Genomic DNA, 23,104 nt, shown 5'->3' with positions numbered 1-23,104 from the left:
ATATGTGTGTGTGTTTGTAAAAACACTGTTACAGTCTAGGTTGATTGACACTTGAGTAGGTACCCATTTGATAACAGCAGTTCGTAACAAACATACCCTGAAAGTCAGCTCTGGTATTGTTTTTGTCTCCAAACACTTTTTTTTTAAACACTGCTGTATTCTAGGTTGACTGATACTTGACCGGGTACACATTTGTTAGCAGCAGGTCATAATCAGGAATCATGTTCTAATATATTTGAATTTTAACCCTTCTCATTCATGATTATTTTGGATTAGAATGCATACAATTGTACACATGCAATACTACTATTAACAGATATATTACATTCTTTGTGTACAGTTGCTTTGATTGAACATATCACATTGTTTTTACTGCTGTACACATCATATTGACGTGTGTTAAGTTAAATATTATGCTGCCTGTCTCAGAAAGTTGATACATGTTGTGGTTATTATCTACAATAGTCACCAATATCTTTCTCATCATTTATATAATGGCATGTTAGGTCTGCTCATACATCACTGAATGTGTCATTGAATGCTGACAGTAAAATATGTTCCTTGACCATTCATACATTTTTACAATGCTAATGACACTTATCTGTGTGTCTAAGCATATAGAACTGACCAGGAAAAAATAATGTGGTCCTTTTTAGGAGTATGACTTAAAGGGCCATGGGTAACTCTGTCCATAATGGCTGTGTCTATGTTGCTGTGTAAATTGTCATCATAACAATATTGTGTTGTGCTCTGATTTTTCCTGGATTGTTCTGCATGATAGACATTGTTTTCTTTTCTGTTGTGTTTTCCAAATAATCTTTACAGAGCATGGTACCTGAAGGTGTTAACCAATCTGAAGATGACATCATGCATGTGCGAGGCTGCTGCCTGAAGCATCTGAAGAAGATGGTGACGATGACGAGCCTGGACCTGCCCCAACTCAAGCCATCCTGCCTGCACCATGGAGGAGACCTCCCTATGTCCATGACAGAGATGATTTTTGGGAGGAGATCAGGGAGCACGAGGGATATGATGGGGACCTCCTTTCAGGGGCTATGTAAGATTCATTCAGGATGATAGCTCATGAGATCATTCAGGAGTGTGATCTACATCAGCCTGGTCCCTCTAATCAGTAGGTATTGTCTGTGTGCTCCACTTGTGTTCTGCTGCCAACATGATGATTGACGTTTAATTGATTGGACTGTATACACACTCTTATATATGTATATCATGTATTTGTCATGCTTATATCTTATTGTCGTGTGACATTTACTGTGATTTTAATGTGTGCATGACATGCATTAACACAAAACACTGTCCACACACATTCAACTGTCTATGCAGTTAACCTGCTGATAGTGCTGCAACAGGCAGCCTGTAAACATTTGTCTTACTGGGACGACTGACAGACAACATATGTTGTCCATAGTCCAACACTAACAGTGTCATATGCCTTGGATGTCTGTCTTGCCATATCAGGTATGTATGTACAACATACAGACATGTCATTCAACATGGTTTTAGATGTCCCACTCTCATGATGTGGTGTTGTGTCATGGTTAGGCAATACTGATGCCATGTGGGATCAGATACAGGCATATGCTGTGTATGTGCAGTCCTCCTTATCTAACTGCATCAAAGAGCAAGGTAATATTAATCTGTGCAAAATGTTACAGATTGCAAAGTCTTTCACAGTAGATTACAATGTCTGTTGTATGTAGCATTTCTCCACCCATAACGTAGTGACATTGGTGTACACCTTCCATAAATACTTGTATACAGAATGATTGTACATATATATGTGCACATAGTCATACTGACACAGATATGTAACTCTGACAAGTGAGCACTTGGTGATATACTACAAATGTGCTGTAATGATGCTCACAGATTTGTCCTCTGCTCCATAATGAGCAGTGTGGTTGAATACACATGCATGTCTTTATTTTGCATTTGCATGACAGTATATGTTTATGTGTATGAGACTGAAATTTTTAACTTGCTTACCTATGCATGTTGATGTGACATGATTGCACATTACTTTGTATGTGTGTTTTATACATGTCCAGTTTTCTGGACATCAGCAGTCCATCTGTCTATTTGACATGCATTTTCCATTTGTTTAAATGGATGTCTGTGTTTCTTCTACAGCACTCTGTGTGCTTTATATGTGCATTTGCATCGTGTCACCTTACTGTGTCCTGTTTTACCATGATGTGGTCCCAAGTTGTCCACCTCCCTACCACTTAAATATGTCACTAGTGTTTATTGCAGGTATATTTGCCTTTGTCAAAACTATTGTCCATTGCCATGTATTAATTTGAGATGGTGAACATGTGCCAACTGTATGGGCATTTTACAATGCAGGACAAGTGCACACAAGCTGCTGGCTAATACTTGCCCATCCGTGTGCTCATTCTACTTGTGTGTTACCCACAGTATTTTTTTTCACATACATGTACACAACCTGCTATATTCAATATTCTGTCCTGTTAAATTTTTTTTAACATAAGTCATTGGTGTATGTATGTGCATTAACCTTGATTTCAAGTACATTCCATTTATGCCACCGACACACCTGACACACCTGAGTGTTGCCTTTGATGTGACATATTTGTGTAACATACAAACATTTGGTTGTGTTTGTATGTTACACAAATATGTCACATCAAAGGCAACACTCAGGTGTGTCCTGCGGTAGCGTTGTTGCCTCACAGTTAGACGTTGCCCGTTCGATTCTCAGGTTAGAGCGTCTTCTGTGTGGCGACATGCGTGAATGGGTGTTCCTTCGTTGAAGGTTGTGCGTCAGGCCCGGCAAGCCAGCACGTAAAACTCTACTGCCAATCATTAGCGGACCGGAGTTCCACTGTGGCGGCCCCTAACCGGGAAAAGCCGAAAGACACAAACAAACATTTGGTTGTGTATACCTACTTGTGCATGTAGCAACCTTGGTTGATCTTTTGCAGTACTTCTGTTTAGCACTGTGTTTGATTGTTTGCCTTCTGTCCTTTGGTGATATATACCATTACTTGACCTGCATTTGCTCATTTGTAATGGGGCTTGGGTAACACCTGCACTGCTGATGGACTAATTGGCTATATGTATAATTATCCATTGTGTATTGTGATACTGCTTTATTACCCTGGAATGCAAATGTACCATTGGTCATACACATCCAGATATGACTGTCACACATTATGCAACATGGCTAATGTGACAGTATATAGGCAGATTTGTTTCTGCATTTCACCATGGCAGATATGCACCCCAACGTTCCATTGCCTGTGTTGTGTATTGTGCTGTCTGTGTAACTTACTGAGCATACTGCTTGTTTCCAACCTTTGTCTGTCTTGTGTTGTGCTATTTGTTCTATGGCTAGACCTGCTGTGCTTACCTTTACCTCCTCTCTCTCCCTATGGTTATCTTTCCTTCCATTCTTTAAAAAAATAAAACATGGGGGCTACTCCCACCAAAAAATATTGCCCATGCCCTTCTGACTTTCCCTCAAATGTTCCTATTTTAGCATTCCTCTTGTTTGTCCCTGTTCTTCTCACATACCCCACATCTTCTTTTCTAGCTCCACTTTCCTTGTGTTTGCATTATTTGTACTCCCCACACAAGGCCCAAACCCAGTGTTAGCAACTGTTAGCTGTGGCAAGTGGCCATGAATGTCCTTTGCCTTTAATTTTTCGATTAGGAAAATTACAGATTCCGTCAGAATCCATAAATTCAAGCAAATATTTTTTTATGATACATATATTATCTAGATATCCATAGTTGTCTCTGATTTTAATGTAAAGAGTGATGTGAATATGTATGTATTACAAATAGCCTTGTAGCTTTGGAGCATGTATTACAAGTTAGTGGATGGTATATGGATGTATTCATGATTGTCTAATATATTTCTGTGTGCACCCCTGCAACTATATGTTACAATTGTCATGCAGTTGGGATACTTGGCATTTTAAATGCGTGTGTGTGTGTGTGTGTGTGTGTGTGTGTGTTTTGGGGATGTTATCACTACGTTAGTATCATTCTGTAGTCATCCACAAAATTACTGTACAGATTTTGCTATCTTTCTATACAACTACTGGGATTCATGATTTGTGATATCTTTCCATTTGTTTGGTAATGTATAACACTATTCATAGGTTCATAGGTTCATAGGTTCATACTAGGCTATCTGCCCTAGGGCATTTATAAGCCTAGCCAGAATGTGTTTGTCTTTCGCCACCCATTTTAAATTTATTTTGCTATGCCCTTTTTCGAGGTTAGTATACTGTGCCTCTGTCTAACAGTGACACAGAAGTGATACCCGGGGTAAACCTACGATCTCCCATCCACTCATCAAGATTCCTCTTGAAGAGAGTCAGTGAGGGACTCTGCCTAACCTGGACTGGGATTTTATTCCAGAGTGAAGGGAGCCTCTGGGTTATGAATCTGTCCCTCCAGCATGTCCTATTTATTTCAGTGCTGAGGTTCAAGTCTCTCGAGCGTAGCTCGATGGGATTTGGATTTTCTGAGGTGCAGCATGTCCATTAATTCCGGGTTGGACATGGCTTTATACGTCAGGCACAGACCGCCTCTGAACAGGTGGTATGCCACTGAGTAGAGCTGGAGTTTCTTTAACCGGGCAGCATATGGCATCTGTTTGAGCCCTTTGATCCTCTTGGTGAGGTACTTTTGGGGTCTTTCCAGTTGCTGCAGGTGTCTGGTAAGGTACATCCCAAAAGGGGCATTGTACTCAATTATGGGCCGGATGAGGGATGAGTAAAGAGGCACGATGACCTCCCCTGATCTAGATGTGAATCCCTTCGTGATTAGGTGGGCTATATAAAATGTTTTTCTAACCACTTTGGCCACGTGGTTGTCAAATGAGAGATTGCTATCAACTTGGGTCCCCAGGTCCCTAATTGCTTCTTCTGTACTTAATGGATTACCACCTATGTGGTAATTTGTGGGCACTTTGTTTTTGCCAAAGGGGATGACTATACACTTTTGGCATTTAGCTTGAGGCCATGGCTCTGGCACCAGTTGTCTGTTTCTATGAGGCCCTTTTGGAGGATGCTTGTGTCGGCTGGAGAGTCAATTATGGTGCCCAGTTTGCAGTCATCTGCGAACTTGGTCAGCCACAGTCCTTCCATGTTGGCCTGTACCTCCGAGAAATATATACCGAACAAGAGAGGTCCCAGGACTGAGCCTTGTGGGACACCACTTGTAACTGGTTTGGAGTCTGACATGGCTCCAGCAATTCTAACCATGTGGGTTCTGTCCTTGAGCCAGTTTGCAATCCATCTAGTGACATAGGGGTTTATATTTAATCTGGTGAGCTTATCTATAATGCCCGAGTGGGGTATTGTATCGAAGGCTTTTGTGAGGTCCAGGTAGGCTGTGTGGACCACCTTCCCCTCATCAATGGCCTTGGTGACTGTTTCAAAGAAATCAACCAGGTTTAAGAGGCAGGATCTGCCCTTAACAAAGCCGAACTGGGTAGGATCCAGTGTCTGTAGGTCCCCAATATCTTTATTTATGAGGTCCATGATGATCCTTTCCATAGCTTTGCAGACCAAGCTAGTCAGGCTTATGGGGCAATAGTTTCCAGGATCCGTTGAGGGACCACTGTTGCTGTACACCACTCTTTGGGCACATATCCTGTAGTAAGGCTGAGATTGAACATTAGTTTTATGTTTGGGTTTAGCTCTTCTTGGAGTTCATGTAGGACGCAGCCCGGGACACCGTCTGGTCCCATTGATGCTGTGTTTTTTGCTTTGGAGAGGGCGGCTCTTACCTGAGCATCTGAGATGTCAGGGGGGCAGCACTCTGCTGGGATAGATATTTGCCTTTTTGTGGGGAGGGGGGGGGAGTTTGCGCTGAACCTGTCAGCTAGGATGTTGGCAATGTCTGTGGGTTCAGTGTATTTTTTGTCATTTTGGACTAATTCTGAGTATATCTGGGAATTACCACCCAGGTTCCTAACATAACTAAAGAAAGCCTTGTGATTATCCATAGTGTCCTGTGCAATTTTTCTCTCGAAGCTGGCCTTAGACAATTTTATGAGTGCCCGTAGTTTTTTGCTAATACTGATCAGTGATGCCTTCCCTTTTTGGGATTTTGCTCTATCATTTAGTAGCTTCCTCCTTCTATTGTATAGTTTGTTTATGGCTGGGGTCCACCAGACAGGACATCTGCCTTTGGAGGATTGGGTCTTGGTTTTATTTGGGATCGCATGATCCATGCATTCCTGAAGGTGTTCATAGAATGCGTTTATAAAGGATTCTGCGGTCTGAGCCGTATTTTCCACAGGCCCGGGGGCTTTTAAGAATTCCACCTCAGTTTTGAGGAGTGTGAAATTTGCTTTAGAGAAGTTTTCCACTGTGGTTTTCTGGGCAGGGGGTGGGGTCGGGATGTGAATATCCAGTGAGATTAGTTTATGGTCTGATCTTACCAGTGAGGGATATACTTCTGGTCTGGAGCACAGAGTCCCCATGTTGGTGATGATCAGATCCAGTATGTTTTCCCCTCTTGTGGGAGTGGTAACAAGTTGTTCCATAGCATTTGAGTTTATAAATTCGAGGAACCTTTGTGCTAGGGTGTTGGAGCTAGAGTAATGCTCCCAGTCTATGTTTGGGTAGTTGAAGTTGCCCAATATAATGGTGTTTGGAGAGACCTTCATATTTTCCAGTGTTCTCAGAAAGTCCGAGTGGGGTTCCTGGGTTTGGGAGGGTGGTCTGTAGCAGGCTATAAACTGGAAGGCAGTTTTACCCACTGTTAGTTGCACATGGATAGTCTCTGATGCTTCGTGCTTTGCCACCAACCTGCAGGTGTGGGTATCTTTGATGAATATTGATACTCCCCCTCCTTTTGCGGTTCGGTCCAAGTTTTGGGGCCGAAAAGCATGGTATGAGGTATAACCTGGTAGTGCTGGGGTGCTCTCGGGAGCCCTGAGCCAGGTTTCTGTTACTGCACAGATATCGATGTTCTCCATGCTAAGGAGAGTTTTGAGTGCGTGCATCTTGAGGTTTAGACTTCTGGCGTTGAGTAGCATTACTCTTAGTTTCTTATCCCTTGTGATACCTATGGAGGTGGGTTGAACAATTATTTCTTATACTTATGGATTACTTGCACATTTCTATAGCGTGCCTTTGAAACTGTGGTACTCTGTTGTGCACTGAGGTATTCTGAGTTTCTTGTCATATATTAGCGTATTACAGTGTTATCTGCAAGTTTTGCACTGAGATCGGCATAATGCACTGGATTCAGCAAGCTTTTAGGAATCCAATGCATTAACTGTGATCTTCAGAAAAGTGAGAATTTAAGTTCAAATAAGGAGAATATATACTAATTCCAAGCCTGTATTTCCTGTTGAGCAAGGAACTGTGATCATATAGTTAGTGTATTTATAGGTAGCAGGCATCTGGGAAATATACAATCCTCATTTTAGAGGAGCAGGAGGCAAAGCCCTCTTACTGAAATGCTTTAAAAGTGCAACAGCAAGTTTCAGAATTCTCTGTATTTTTGCTTGCATCATACTTTAATTTTTGAGGTGTTGGGATTCACAGTAACAAGTTTCACACTTCCAACAGGGAGTCATAACAATGTGTGTTTTACAGGTTTCATTTACCTGTTCCAAAAGTACAATGTAATGTTTTATAGATATTATTATTGCAAAATGCACAGTGTTTTTGCTTTACATTGATCAGTTATTTTTACGAAATTGAATTGTATGTTTTTACCAGTATTAATTATCTAATACAAAGATATAGTGTGGAGTTTTGTAGATATCACTTACCTGTTCTAAAAGGAACAGTGCCAGTGTTTTTTTTCAGATGTTAGTTATTGCAAAATGCACAATGCAGGAGTCCTACAGGTGTACCTTACCTATTCCAAGAAGTACAATGTGGACATTTCATGGGTATTACCTGCTCCAAAAGCCACACTGTAGGTGTTTTACAGCTATCAGTCACTGCATCCAACAGGCACATCATAGCCATTTTATAGGTAGCATGTAGGTCACTCCCTCTACAAGGTACTGTTATGATTCCTACATTCTGCTCATCGTGTTGACGGGCACCTTGGTGCAGCACAGACTGTATTGTTGGATCCAGTGAAGCTTGCTTGCTCCCAAATGTGCATTGAAATTTTGTCTGTGACACAATGCTGTCCTTTGCAAGCTAAGCCACCCAGCATATCCTCATTTGTTTTTAGTACTTTTGTAATATTTTTCTGTCCATCATCACATGGCAGTAGCACAGCAAACCAAACTGCCTTCCTCACTGGTTGATGAACAAGCTGACAATAGCCACTCTCATCTGTCTTCCCAGCTGGCTACTTCAGCACTTAGGCCACTAAACCCAAGTAGATGGGCTGAGGTGCAGTCATGCATATGTAATGGGGGTCAAAAGAGAGAGCAAATAAGGCAAGGAGAACATCAGAGAATATGGCAGGAAGAGAGAGAGAGATGATGACAAAGGATCAAAAATAAGCTTCCTAGCAGGAAAATTTTTGGCAGCAAAAGAAAGATGTTTTTAAATCAACATTGTAGAAGCCAGTTAATGCATCTCCAAGATATGATGAGCTAATCAAAGAGAGTATGAAGTCATGGACAGGGGGATGGGAGACCTTAATCAGACAGATGTAGAATACAGTGTTGAATCATGCAAAGTGGGAAGAGAAAGTATTCTGCCTGAAAGAGTTTGAGCAAAACTGCAAAGAGAAATATGCATGATCTTGTTCTATGTAGGTGGGATTATATGGCTAACAGAGACCACACAGTAGTATGGTTCACATTGACCACAGAGAAAGAGCCAGGACAGGCTACAAAGACCATGGCCTGGCATCACAGACAAGCTGATTACAACAGAATAAAGTGTATATGAACAGGAACTCAGGAATGTGGATGAAAGCAGAAGAATGGAGAAGGATGAGAAACAACAAAAAAGTGAAACAATGGAAAATGTAAAGCAATGGTCAAAAGTGGTTGCTAAAGCAGGAAGCAAAGGTAGACCAGTTTGGTCCACATGGGATGTTGAGACAGCCATAAGGGAAAATGAAAACAGATGTGCAGATAGAAGGGTCTATATTACGAATTTGAACAAACTAAAACTCGAATACTCTTTCATCGAGACATATGTGTCGAACTCACAGGTAAGTGAATGGCCACATCGCAGATTTTTTTCCAAGGGAAAAAAATCCGTAGGCCAACTATGCAAGACACACTATTACAAACATTATAAAGTGGAGGGCTTTGCCCACCACACCCCCAAATGTGGGGGGCTGTGTCCCCCACACCCCCCTAACTAAATATACTAAATCCAAGATCACGCTACAGTGGGGAAAATGGCAGATTTACAACAACGGCCAACTGATTTTTTTCCGTAGGAAAAAATTGATGATGTGGCCATTCGCTTACCTCTGAGCTTGACACATAAGTGTCGATGAAAGGGTATTTGCATTCTAGTTCATTCAAATACGTAATATAGACACTAGATAGAAGAGGCAAGATGGGATCACTGGGAAGTTTATATGAACATTAGAAATAAAGTAATGTAATGTACCAAAAAGGAAAACTGGAAAAAATAGAAAAGAAAGCATTCTTTGGACAACAGAGTAGGAAACTGATGATGAACCTGACTGGGAAGACAGTTTAATTTCACTTAAATGTTCTGAAATTGTGTTCTTTAAAGTCCAAGATATTTTTCCCACATAAACTGTGAATTTTCACCACCCTCGACCACTTTAAGTAACTACACTTTTAGACACAATGTAATGGAACATTCTGGAATAAACATTTTTTTACTTACTTGTTTCAGCCACAACCTAGACAAAATGACCAGCTGACAATTGAAGCGCAATATAAATGCAACAACAATCTGTGGAGTAAGCCTGACAATAACTACTGAATATAGTAAAGAGCAATGAGCTGAACTGTACTATATTCAGTGCTTTACAATCCATGGAGTAAGCCTGGCAGTAAGTACTGACTATAGTAAAGAGCAGTGAATTGAACTGTACTATATTCAGTGCTTTACAATCCACAGAGTAAGCCTGACAGTAAGTATTGAATATAGTAAAGAGCAGTGAGGACAAGAGGTACAAGCAATCAGTTTCCTTTTCATTAGAAAAATATGTGCAAAACCTAAAATGTGGAGGTAAAAAAAGGATTCAGTACATATATTGTCTAAGTAGCTATTCATTAAGTAATTGCTTCTCTGAGTTTTAATTCTACAATTATTAATACTCCATTTTGGCACATGCTTGAAGTGGATCTTGTCAGAGTAGGTAACACACTAGACTAAGTATTTGTAAGCGCTGCAGTTATTGCAGCTGTAGGCTACTATCACATTAGGTTTGGAGTAATTCCTAAGAAAACTTAATGCTAGAGAAACAAGTGCAGAGAGGTTATTTACATATTTACAGGAGTTATAAAATCAGCAACGTTTTAAACCAAAAGAAAACAGCATAAAATACCTTCAGACTTTACCAATCCCAATGCTGCAAAGCTAAGGCCAACTTCATCTAGTAAGAAACTACTAAAACTAAAAGGAAGCTAAAATTCGTTTAAAGTAAAACTTGTTTGCAAGATAGGTGACAATAATAAGACCTCCGGGAACCACATCTAAAAATGAAGTTGACGAAACAAGAATGTAATGGGCTAAAGCAAAATGGTCCCACCATAACAGAGCCAACAGATTACCTACCACACTAGCATACAGATTCAGTGTAAATTTCAGGCTGCATAGGAGAAACCCATCCTCTCATTCTCCATGTAACCTGCTCCCACTTAAGATTGCATCTCAAATGCTCACCTCTGCCCTTACTAAGTTTGGAAAAAAACAGTTCTATGGAGCCAGATGAGACAAAATAAGCCTAAGTCATGCAATCACAAATAGTGTAGAACACACCTTACATGCATTCTTAATAAATTGTTAAAAACTAGCTGCATCCCTGATATCTGGATCCAGAGTATTACAGTCCCAATCTGCAAGAAGTGCCTTCTCACATGCCAAATACTTACATCCCCATCATCCTCAGAATTATAATATGCAAGGTGACAGACAGAATCATCATGTCTATCTGAATAAGTTCCATGATGATTCTGTCACCTTACATCTTCATCAGCCTCACAAGCATAATATGCAAGATCATCATGTTAAGTATTCAGACAAGACACTTTCTTCTCCATGACTTAACCCAGTACAGTTGCTTTAAGGGTAGATCCTGTTTGCTTAACATCATAAAACTTTTGAGAGTGTGACCACAACCCTGGATGAAGATTTATCTTTCTATGCATTTAACCTGAAGTCTCCCTGCACCACCTCCTTAATGCTTAACTACCGTAACCCTGCCTCTACCACTAACCCTACACCTTAACTTGAAAAAAAGACTTTTCTGTAATGCTACATCTATTCAGACTAATTAGGGCTCAATTAATTAATTAGGGCAAAAGGGTTTTGATTTAAAAATCACAAAAGGAAATTATTTTCCTTTGCAATTTTATGTAGATTTGGTGTTTAGGGTTTTTAGTAATGTGAATGCAGGAAATGTTTATGCTAATGTTATGAATTAGGCATTTAGACATTTCAGCACACATGCACACACACAAACATACATACAGGCACAGATACAAACACACAGATATACACATACCATACATGCATACATGCATACTTCTACAAAGTTACCTCAAAATTCAGGAGCTGTAACCACAATAATATGTACATTTCTGCAGAAAGCCCATTACCTCAAGTACATATTAACTCCAAACATATAGCAAACAGAAATTTCTACAAATATACAAAACCGTTTAACAACTACTTCTGCAGTTGGCAAGCCCTTGTGCATCCTTTTGTAGGGGAATTTGTTCCCACCACCACCCAAATTTTATATCCTCATTACGTTTACTTTATCTCAGATAAACTGAGATAATTTGTAAATTATGAAGTGCTTTTTGCTGTACCCTAGGTCATGGGTCAACATTAATGTGAATAGTTTAAGGCTAAACCTACTGCTGCAATAAGTACCAACCAATTATGTTAGAATGTAGAATACAATGGGCTGGCAATGTTTGAGCAGATATAGTTCCAGCAACTCAGTGTAATCCCAATGCTTAGCAAAGGCAGACCCAGTTTAGACCATTTTGGTGGGCTCTGAGCTTCATCCCTTCTCCTACCCATCTCCATTTTTTTTCAGTGGCAAGGAGAGGTTTAGGTAATAACATAATGGACTGCAGTATTCCCAGTAGTGTCTATAGTCATAATCTCAGTATTTCCAATTCCTTCCTATATCATATGCCTTCTGATGCATTGAAACATGAAGCCTACAAATAAGGCATGCCAACACAAGATGGAAGGGTGAAGTACAGCTCATGATATTTGAGCAGTGCATGCAGGTTTAGTTTTCCGACTATAGTGAGTCTTAACAAACTATTGCGTCATAAAAGGGTTCCATAAGACGGAAGGAAATAGTCGATATCTATGGAGGGAACATATGATAATTCAGTGCAGTCACAGCCTTCACGATAGAACATTAGGTATCCATGACAGTATCTGTTGAGCAACTGACACAAATTTGCATGTAGGTTCCAGACAATTTTTACATTATCTATTTCATTTCGGCATGAAAACTATTCAATACACTTTTAGGAAAATCTTCAAGACTGTACTCTGATCTGCATCATTTTTTCCCTCAAAAGGGTGCCTCATTTAAGGCCAAGGTTATACCATCTGCAGGAAGAATATATAAAATATGATATACTCAAAAAGGAAAAAATAATTTACAAAATGGCACCACTACTCTAATAGCCTTACAACAGCAGCAGATATCATTTATCAAAAATCGATAACTGTCTCCTCATATAATCAATATTCGTTCTTCTCATAAAATTATTTTATAGCTTAAATCACTCTATCACTATACAAAAACTTTCTCAGCTACTACTTCTGAAGGAACTAATCCTTTGGTTTAAAAATTACTTGACAAACGTAATTGCACAAGTGCAAATAGCTGCCCGGCTATTATATGTAAAAGTCCTAACCTTCAGAAATACCTGAGGGGCGTGTTGTAGGTCCATCACTTTGTAAGCATTTTTGTAGGGCTAGCCCCTGTGCAACCTCAATGTACAGAGCTTTGTTCTTATCATCCAAGTTCACTTCAGCTCTGAGAAGGAGTGATCATTCTTAAATATGAAAAGGGTGACAGCTTTCCACTACCCTGCATCTTGGAGCAACATTAATAGTTTGAGCCTAAACACATCGCTACAATAAACAGTAAACAATGGGATTCAAGGAAATAACACTTTGATCTGGCAATGTTCACGTAACTACACCTCCAACAAGTTAATATTTATACAATGTATTTTGAATCATCAATGTAATAGTACACTGAGATTCAATAAGTCAGGAAGTCAGGCTGGAGCAATTAAAAAAGACATATTCCACTGAACCTATCGGATTCACAAAAGATAGTATTGCCCCCACATCTCACTTGCTTAAAACTCTACAGACACACAAACACATACACTTTTATATATATATTATATCAACAAACACTGAAAATTCCCAAACCTAAAAATATCAATATAAAATTATCAAAACTAAAAGTATTGAGAAGAAAAAAGTATAAACTTACATATACTGTCTGCAAGAATGCACTCCTTGCTGTAGAGCAATCTTACACATACAAATGCTGACAAAGCCAGCAAAACTAAAGAAAATAACATTCAATATTCTAAATGTTCAACATAACTACCTGCAACCAAATATATATGCATATAATCAGTCTAAGATCATATGACAGTGGGGAAAAGAAACAACTCCCTTACACCACTGTCACCCAGTCTTGATAAAACACAGTACACATTCATTTCTTTGCATTGAAAGTAAATGGTATGAAACTCTTTATACCCCTTCATTTACTGTTGCACAAGCTTGATATTCTATATCGATGTAATTTTTCTGAAAAAAAATAAACATCAGTGAAATGTATATTCACTGAATGCCTGTCTTGAGCTTTCTCTGTGATAGATAAATATACAGATTGACATGGACCAGATTCCAAAAACTTACAGTAGTGACAGCAGATGGCCTCCAACCTCCAGCCTTCTCTACTTGAGACAGCAAAATCCACCACCCCCATTCAGTACTTTGCAATGACAATGTATTCATCTGAAATGGGACCTGCTTCCTCCAGACAGGATAATGTGATTCAGTGGATCACTGAACCCTATGGCCTAGTTTAAAAGTAGTGCTGATACTGCTCAAGGACTTGGTGGGGGTCACCAAGTCCAGCTGAAGTTCTCAGGCAGAGCAACTTCATCTATATGACTTTGTAGGCAATGTGCATCATTGCAATACCAGCACTGACATACAGGTGGAGCTGCACGGATATGAGGCTTTTCAGCTCCAATGCTTCATCTGAAGGATGGACTGGTGAATGCAGGCACGATGGCCAGCATACCCATCATGCCTACATGCACCACATCCAAGAAGATGGACATGGATGTAGAGCTACATGATCAGCCCTCAGAGAAATTTGGGGGACAGCTCACACTTGCTACTGCCACACATGTGAGGTCCCAGGCAGATACTGCCAACTTCAGATTTCTACAGTAAATTTCCACCTTTTATTGGAACCACATGCGGCAGGGAGGCAGTACAGCTTCCCTTCTGATATTGCCTGCAGCATCCAATTCCACATAAAGGTGAAGCTTCCACCTTGCCAAAAAACCCAGTTGTTTCAATGGATCTCTACTGATTCAGCTATGTAAGCTTTGCTAATGTACAATACCAATTTATTCCAGGAAAGAAACCCTGAATTCCCTGTTTGTATCACATGCAAGGGTCTGCCAGTCCCCATTAATATACGCTGAATAGGGACTGGCATAGCCCTTTCTTTTGAATTAGAGTATATCTTTTGGAATCTGTTCCAGTATATTCGCATGTGGGTGTGTGTGTGTGTGTGTGTGTGTGTGTGTGTGTGTGTCTGTGTGTGTGTGTTTGTATGGTTTTATATAGCTATACATGAATATACTTATATATGATACCAAATAAAAATTTTCTCAGCTTATTTTATTAGTGAAGGTAGTTTTGCAGGTGCAGCGGTTAGCATTGCCGCCTCACAGCAAGATGCTCTCTGGTTTGATCCTCGGCTGAGGTGCCTTCTGTGCGGAGTCTGCATGTCCTCCCTGTGGTCATGTGGGTTTCCTTCGGGTGCTCCGGTTTCCACCCACATCCCAAAGACATGCTGTAGGTGGATTGGACATTCTAAATTGGTCCTAGGTGTGAGTGTGTGTGTGTGTGTGTGTGTGTGTGTGTGTGTGTGTATGTGTGTGTGCCTTCTATGGAAGGTTGGGCTGGCAACTTGATACCGTAAAACTCCACTGCCAATCATGAGCGGACAGGTGATCTGCTGTGGTGACTCCTAATCTGGAAAAGCCGAAAGTAGAAGAAGAAGAAGTGAAGGTAGTTTTGCATTTAAATCTGCATAAGGCTTTTGTTTAAACAGTGTGCAAAGAAATGCAGCCTTGTTTTTGACAGATGATCAATATGAGCTTGGAAAAAAGATAAAATAGTTCTGCTTATTGAAGAACTGACATGCTTAATTTGTAACATAGCTATTACAGTCTCTACTAACAGTCATTTCACTGACTTTTACTAAGTTTATTTTATGTTCACTGAGCTCTGATTGGTGACGTGCTTATAAATGAAATATGCTGTACAGTTTTAAGTGGAGACATAATAAGCTGTTAAGTTTTATGACATAATGAGAAAGGTATTATCTTTGTCTGTCTGATTATCCACCCAGATATCAAACAGCAGATGTATACCCATCATTATTTCACTGCGTTATGTGTAGCATTTAGCAGCATGCACACTTTACAAGTTTCAGGTTTCCTTTCGATTCTTTTAAGAAACTAAGAAAGTAACATTCTGACTCTTCTTTTGGCATGTTTTTTAAAACTTCACTTCTGAACAGTGTAATATTTTTGTGTTGTAGGGAGACTCTGGTGGACCATTGATGTGCAAAGATGGTGACAAATGGATTCTAGCTGGACTTGTGAGCTGGGGGCAATCATGTGCAGTGACTAATCGTCCTGGGGTGTACACACATGTTCCTACCTTCCAGAACTGGTTACAGAGTAAAATATCTGGACTGAAGTTCTTCAAACTGAGCCAGACAACTGGCACGCTCTTTTATAATGGCATCTGTACATATGGGCGGAATGGAATTGCAACTGTGTATACCAATAGCAGCTCCATGGTACCTTCCATGGCACCAAACAACAGTAGTAGATTTCTTTACAACAGTGCAGTCACATTCCATTTCTTCTACAAACCTCTGATAACAATTATACAGCTACTCTGTATTTCATTTAAATTTTTAGGAACTGGATGAAGCAAAATATAACACTGTCAACAGTAAAAACAGACTTCTCATTTCCCCTTCATAAAGCAATGGTCACGATTCTTGGCCCAAATAAACTTGCATTAAAAAAAATTGAAACATTGTTGGAATTATAAATTTTTCATAATGCTTAAAGTGAGAACCATTGTATAACCACATATTATGATGGTATAACAGTGCCCTAAGTTATACGCAGGCATACTGTTTGCAGTCAGTCCGGTAAATCTTCAGATCATTGGTAACATACACATTATGTTAAGAAATAATGAATTATTCATCTAGGCATTGTACTTGTTTGCAGATTTCTGTTCACAGTAGTATATTTGCAAAAAAATTTACCAGCTGCATCATGTTTCTTTGTGTGAAGAATCAGATGACAGTGAGCTACATGCTTTTTTAACTGCATATGGGTCAGCATATAGGTATTTTTGCCTTACTGGCCACACAGTAAATCTTTTTTCCAGTACTGAATTTTGATTTACTTATTGATATCAATATGGAATGTATGCCCACAGAAAGGGAGTCTAGTGTGTCTCATTGACACAAATGAGCCGACATCACAAAAGTTCGGCAAAGAATGTTTGTATTGTATGATCTCAACTATATAGCAGCACAAAACACATTTATTTCAGCTTACTACAATATAGTGAAATGTGACAAATTAAAATACACATTCTTTGCGGTGGACATTTGGAAGGCATTTTCCAAGTGACCTTACTTTATTATTTTCTTTCTGAGACCACCTACCTTTAGAGAAATACAATCATTAGCAGTCAGTGTAAAGCTTGCCTTCCTATTTCTTTGGGAGGCTTCAGGAATATTTTTTTCCCAATCTGATGATTCTGTATCAGATATGACAGTTATGGTTCTTTAAGGATATTTCTGTACACCTTTGGAAAAAAAGAACAATGGAGATTAAGCTAATTTAGTCGCTCAGTTTCACTGCGGCTTAAACCTGGTTATTAGTTTTATGACTTACTATAGCACTTAAGAATTTTTCTCCATAAGTAACTAGCATAATTTAAACTGCTGACTATATCAGAAAATTAACAGTAACTGTAAGATTACTAGGGTTGGTGTTTTGGCACCTTAGTTTAACTCATAACAAGACAGCAGTTGATTTCACATAAGGTAACATTCTAGTCAGAACACTAGCTTAACAGTCAGGAAAACCTTAATATTCAGACAGTGTTAACAGTATAACAAATCTTTGTCCAATGCTGCTGGTCTTAAACTAACATGTCAACACATTTTCCCTTGTCTCTCTTTCTTTCTCTCTTTCTTTCATTTAATTAAACCACAACCTTGATAGTGTACTACTAACTACACATAACATCCATACATTTTAACCCAATATCTTAACTTGTCTTAGTCCCTTGGTATCCCTGCCTGTCTCATAACAAGCACATCACTTCACCATGAACTGGCCATTATTGTAAATTCATATTTTTGTTAACCAAAGCATCTGTCTCTCAAAGCTTGCTAGTTTAGACTAAAAATTAGAAATTATAACTTCTTATTTTCCTTTTCTAGATTTAACTAATCTCCCTAGACATCACTTGTATTGTGATTTATTTTCTCGTTGTGTCAGAGCAGTTTCTTGAGCTGTTATCTTTTCTGCTTAAGGAACACTGACTTTAATGTAAAATGCAAATGTTTGTGCTTTATAGTAGGGCATGACGTGGTCTTCTAAAGTTTCAGTTTCTCCCTGTCTCTCTGTCTACACACACACACACACACACACACACACACACACACACACACACACACACACACACACACACTGCCAGGATTTAGCACCTATGTGTCAATAATGCACACAGAGAGAGAGAGGCTTGGTAAGATCTGCTGCAGCTCCTGGAAGTCATAAAATCATAAAACATTTCCCCTCTTCCTACAGGCGCTAATTAACCATACTCACCACTGACACACATTGTATCTAACATAACTTAATGACTCCCAATGAAGATCTCCTGATAACCTGAAAGCTCAAGTAATCATTAAACCTCTGTTGGTCCAATAAAAAGTATTATACAATGACTAGCAAATAACAGTCAAAAACATGCATGCTGATTGGTCAGTCCAACCAGCATGCCTGTTGTAAAATCCAACACATACCAATAGAAAAATGTCCAGTCGACCGGACTTTCTAACATTAATATATTCTACGGCTTTCCAGCTTTCCTCAGCTAACAGGTTGAGAAATACAAAATTTGAAATCCAGAGAATTTAGGGGTATGAGAGAGACAGGGCAGTAATACAAGGAAAATCAGGTACTTAAGCAAAACTAAAGAAACCTATCTGATTTTCATTGCATTTCTGCCCTGTCTCTCTCATAGTTCCAAACTGTCCAGACTTCAAACTTTTTTTTAAAATAAATAAATGAAAAAATAAACAATGGAGATCTTCCTTTCTTTGTGGCTTCCTTTCCAAAGCACTGAGGTACTAGGTAAGCATGGGGAACGTAAGTCCCTTACACATGTACAGTACATCAAAAAAGCCCCATGATACCAGAAAAAAGTACAAGAACACCATGGCAGTGTTATACAAAGTCATTATTTAAGAAAAGTATGTAACTTTTTTCTTAAATAATGTTATTGTATAATAACAGTAACTCATAGCTGGGGTGGGTAATGCTGGATTTACCTACACCCATCCATGGATTATTACTATATTATATCATATCAGTGTTCCAATGTCTTTGTGTTAACCACTACATAAATGCATGAGTAGTGGTACTTAGCTCATATGTGAGTACAAGCTAAGAGACATGAACAACTGAAACTCAATATATCAAGCTGGGGAGACTGTGATACAAATGCAAGTGACATGAGTAACAGCATAAAAGACCATGACAGTGTTGTAGACATCACAACTTTCTGTTACGTAACACCTGTGACATGATCAGACAAGAAAGTAAAGTGATTATTCTAGTAGGTGTACATTCTCATGTGTCGTTAGTGAGCCAATATCACACACCTCCAGCTGATGTCACCTAGATCACTCATGTAGTGCATGTATGTATGTATGTAGATATATATATATATATATATATATATATATATATGTATATATATATATATATATATATATATATATATATATATATATATATATATATATATACCAATGTGCTCCTGCATGCCTATCATATGACTCTCACACACCATGTTATGGCCAACACGTGTAGGCAGGTATTCACACATTGCAGTTAACAATTGTGGACAGCTGAGGTCCCATGACCCAATGGCTCATGATTCTCATAATCAGAGCCCATATGTACCATGTACACATGTTGTCACATATGACACTAACAAGTATTAACTTACATGCATCTTGTATCTATCCTCAGCAGCCTATATCTGGGACATGTTAATATACACATTAATTAATGTTGTGAGGCAACATGCATATAAATAAATGGTAGATCTGTACATAAGCTGCCCACATGCTGGTGAATCTTATTCACAGCAGTGCTGCTGAAACAAGTCACATATAAAAAAATATGTTAATATGTTTTTATTGTCTTTGTCTCTATTCTTCTTTGTAGAAATGCACATTCATGATGATACTGTTCAGGCTATATGTATGAAACATGTGAAGGGCAACAGATATTGCGGGGGTGTAGATAATCTGCTTCAGCTTGTGGGGTGACTACAAACTCCCTTTTCTAGGTTAAGGTGGCCAGGGTCTCCATATGTCATTCTGGAAACTAACTAACTAACTAAACCTCTGGGGACATATCTACCAGACTTAATTGTCCACTGTGGACAGTTCAGTCCTTAGGGAGGAGCTCTCACACCTAATATGTGTCCTATGCTATGCTCAGCTATTGTGCTCCTTCCTCAATGTGTTGCTCATCAACTATCCTTTCATTTTGCCTTAGTTTATTTTGCTTGTATCTGAGGAATGGGACTGGGTAGCTTGTAACCTTCACACCACTATCCTGACACATACACTGGTGATATCACATGTATATGTGCAGGTGGACAGTATCTTATGTGCGTGAATATATAGTCAAGTAACAGACTACCATTTATGATATGCAGTTACATAAATAATGCCTCCTGATAATTCATGTTATGTCCATTACCATTGTGTTGCAATGAGCACAGCATTACTGATAAGTGATACAGTATGCGTGGTGGTCATATATTTGACATCCCTTGTCTGGGCCAGTAATCAAGGACACTGAATACTCACGATTGACACTGGAGAGGGACATTCCTTTGGAACAAAAATGTATGCAACCAGTAGTTCCAGATGCAGCTCAATTTCCCTTAAGAGTACAAAAAACACACTCAGCCCAGGGTCTGGGTTTTTTCCTCTCTCTGTCTCTTCCCAGGTCCTCAGTAAAGCTCCTCACTGGCACAGCTGCAGAGTTAAGTCCTCAGTTGAGTGTCCAAGCCAAGTCCTCCACCAGTCTCTCTGTGAAACCAGTGCTTTGTGCCCCTGCTCCATGTAGCCGACACACACACACACACACACACACACACACACACACACACACACCCTCTTTGAGGTTTGATTTGCATACATTCATGCACGACACATGCACACATGCACACGCACACACACACACACACACACACACACACACACACACACACACACACACACACACACACACACACACACACACACTCACGCATGCACACACACACATATCTTGGAAAGGCTGGCACAGTTTTACTAGCTATGCCCCTTTCTGGCCAGACTATAAGGTAGTTACTGCCACCTGACACTCCCAAGTCAGCTACCTTAAGGCTCTTACAAGGGTACCCAATGATACTGAGTGAAATTAATATTAATTCAGATGGTAGTTTGGCCAATTCAGTAAGGCTTTCAGGAATGGCCACAGAGTCACAAACAGATATGAGTACTCTCAAAGGTTTAAATATGCTCTAAAGGACCAGCCACAATGAAAAGTTTAAATATATTTAATAATAGATAATAAAAGAACATGAAAATACTAAATATCTATTTACAATAAACACTAGAGTTTAAATCATAGGAAATATTAAAATAACTCAAATTAACAGATTCACACAGATACATAGGTTCATAGGTTCATACTAGGCTATCTGCCCTGGGGCATTTATAAGCCTAGCCAGAGTGTGTGTGGCTTTCACCACCCCTTAGGATGAGAATACTATACCCATTAGTTTGCTGTGCCTCTGTCCAGCAGTGATACAGAGATGATTCCCGGGGTAAACCTACGATCTCCCATCCACTCATCAAGATTTCTCTTGAACAGAGTCAGTGAGGGGCTCTGCCTCACATGGACTGGGATTCTGTTCCATAGTGTAGGGAGTCTCTGGGTGATGAATCTGTCCCTCCAGCACGTCCTATTTATATCCGTGTTGAGGTTTAAGTCTCTTGCTCTCGTGGTTCTGGTGGATTTGGATTTTTTGAGGTGGAGCATGTCCATTAATTCCAGGTTGGACATGGCCTTGTATGTCAGGCACAGATCACCTCTGAGCAGACGGTATGCGACTGAATAGAGCTGGAGTTTCTTCAGTCGGGCATTGTATGACATATGTTTGAGCCCCTTTATCCTTTTGGTGAGGAACTTTTGGGGTCTTTCCAACTGCTGCAGGTGTCGGGTAAGGTACATTCGAATGGGGCGTTGTACTCAATCATTGGTCTGATAAGTGAAGAGTACAGGGTACAATGACCTCTCCTGATCTGGATGTGAATCCCTTCATGATCAGGTGGGCAATGTAGAAGGTCTTCCTAACCACTTTGGCAATGTGAGTGTCAAAAGAGAGGTTACTGTCAACTTGGGTCCCCAGGTCCCTGATAACTTCTTCCGTGCTTAATGGATTACCACCTATGTGGTAATTAGGGGTTACCTTGTTTTTCCCAAAGGGTATGACTATACATTTTTTGGCATTTAGCTTAAGGCCATGGCTCTGGCACCAGTTATCCATTTCTATGAGACCTTTCTGGAGGATGTCTGTGTCTGATGGAGTGTCAATTATGGTGCCCAGTTTGCAGTCATCTGCAAATTTTGTCAGCCACAATCCCCTATGTTTGCCTGCACTTCAGAAAAATAAATGCCGAACAAGAGGGGCCCAGGACTGAGCCCTGTGGGACACCGCTCGTGACCGGCTTAGAGTCTGACATGGCACCAGCAACTCTAACCCTGTGTGTTCTGTCCTTGAGCCAGTTTGCAACCCATCTTGTGACATATGGGTTTACATCTAAGCTGGTGAGCTTTTCTATGATGCCCGAGTGGGGTATTGTGTGAACGCTTTTGCTAGGTCAAGATAGGCTGTGTGAACTGCCTTACCCTCATCAATGGCCTTAGTGACTGTTTCAAAAGTCGACCAAGTTCAAGAGGCAGGATCTGCCCTTGACAAAGCCAAATTGGGTAGGATCCAGTGTCTGTAGGTCCCCAATGTCTTTATTTATGAGTTCCATTATGATCCTCTCCATAGCTTTGCAGACAAGGCTCGTCAAGCTTATGGGGCGGTAATTTCCAGGGTCCGTAGAAGCACCGCCTTTGTGGAGTGGGACCACAGTTGCCGTACGCCATTCTTTGGGTACGTATCCTGTAGTAAGGCTAAGATTAAACAGCAGCCTTATGTGTGGGTTTAGTTCCTCATTGAGTTAATGTAGCACACAGCCGGGGACACCGTCCGGTCCCATTGATGCTGTGTTTTTTGCTTTAGAGAGAGCAGCTCTCACCTGGGCATCT

General features: G+C 39.9%; 1 protein-coding gene across 1 annotated transcript in view; it reads left to right on the top strand.

Moving 5' to 3' along the window:
• The window catches only part of LOC122813743 (serine protease 27-like), a 284,170-nt gene extending 267,685 nt beyond the window's left edge, over window positions 1–16,485 (top strand). The window contains exon 6 of the mRNA XM_044086216.1: window positions 15,994–16,485. Coding sequence (XP_043942151.1) covers window positions 15,994–16,392 — 399 coding nt within the window. The 3' untranslated portion in view covers window positions 16,393–16,485. The remainder of the gene's footprint in view (window positions 1–15,993) is intronic.
• The last annotated feature ends 6,619 nt before the right edge of the window (window positions 16,486–23,104 follow it).

Source organism: Protopterus annectens, chromosome 10.part0, assembly GCF_019279795.1.
Source record: "Protopterus annectens isolate FY-2018-M chromosome 10.part0, PAN1.0, whole genome shotgun sequence".
Taxonomy (NCBI): domain Eukaryota; kingdom Metazoa; phylum Chordata; order Ceratodontiformes; family Protopteridae; genus Protopterus; species Protopterus annectens.
This window is presented reverse-complemented; position numbering and strand designations above follow the sequence as displayed.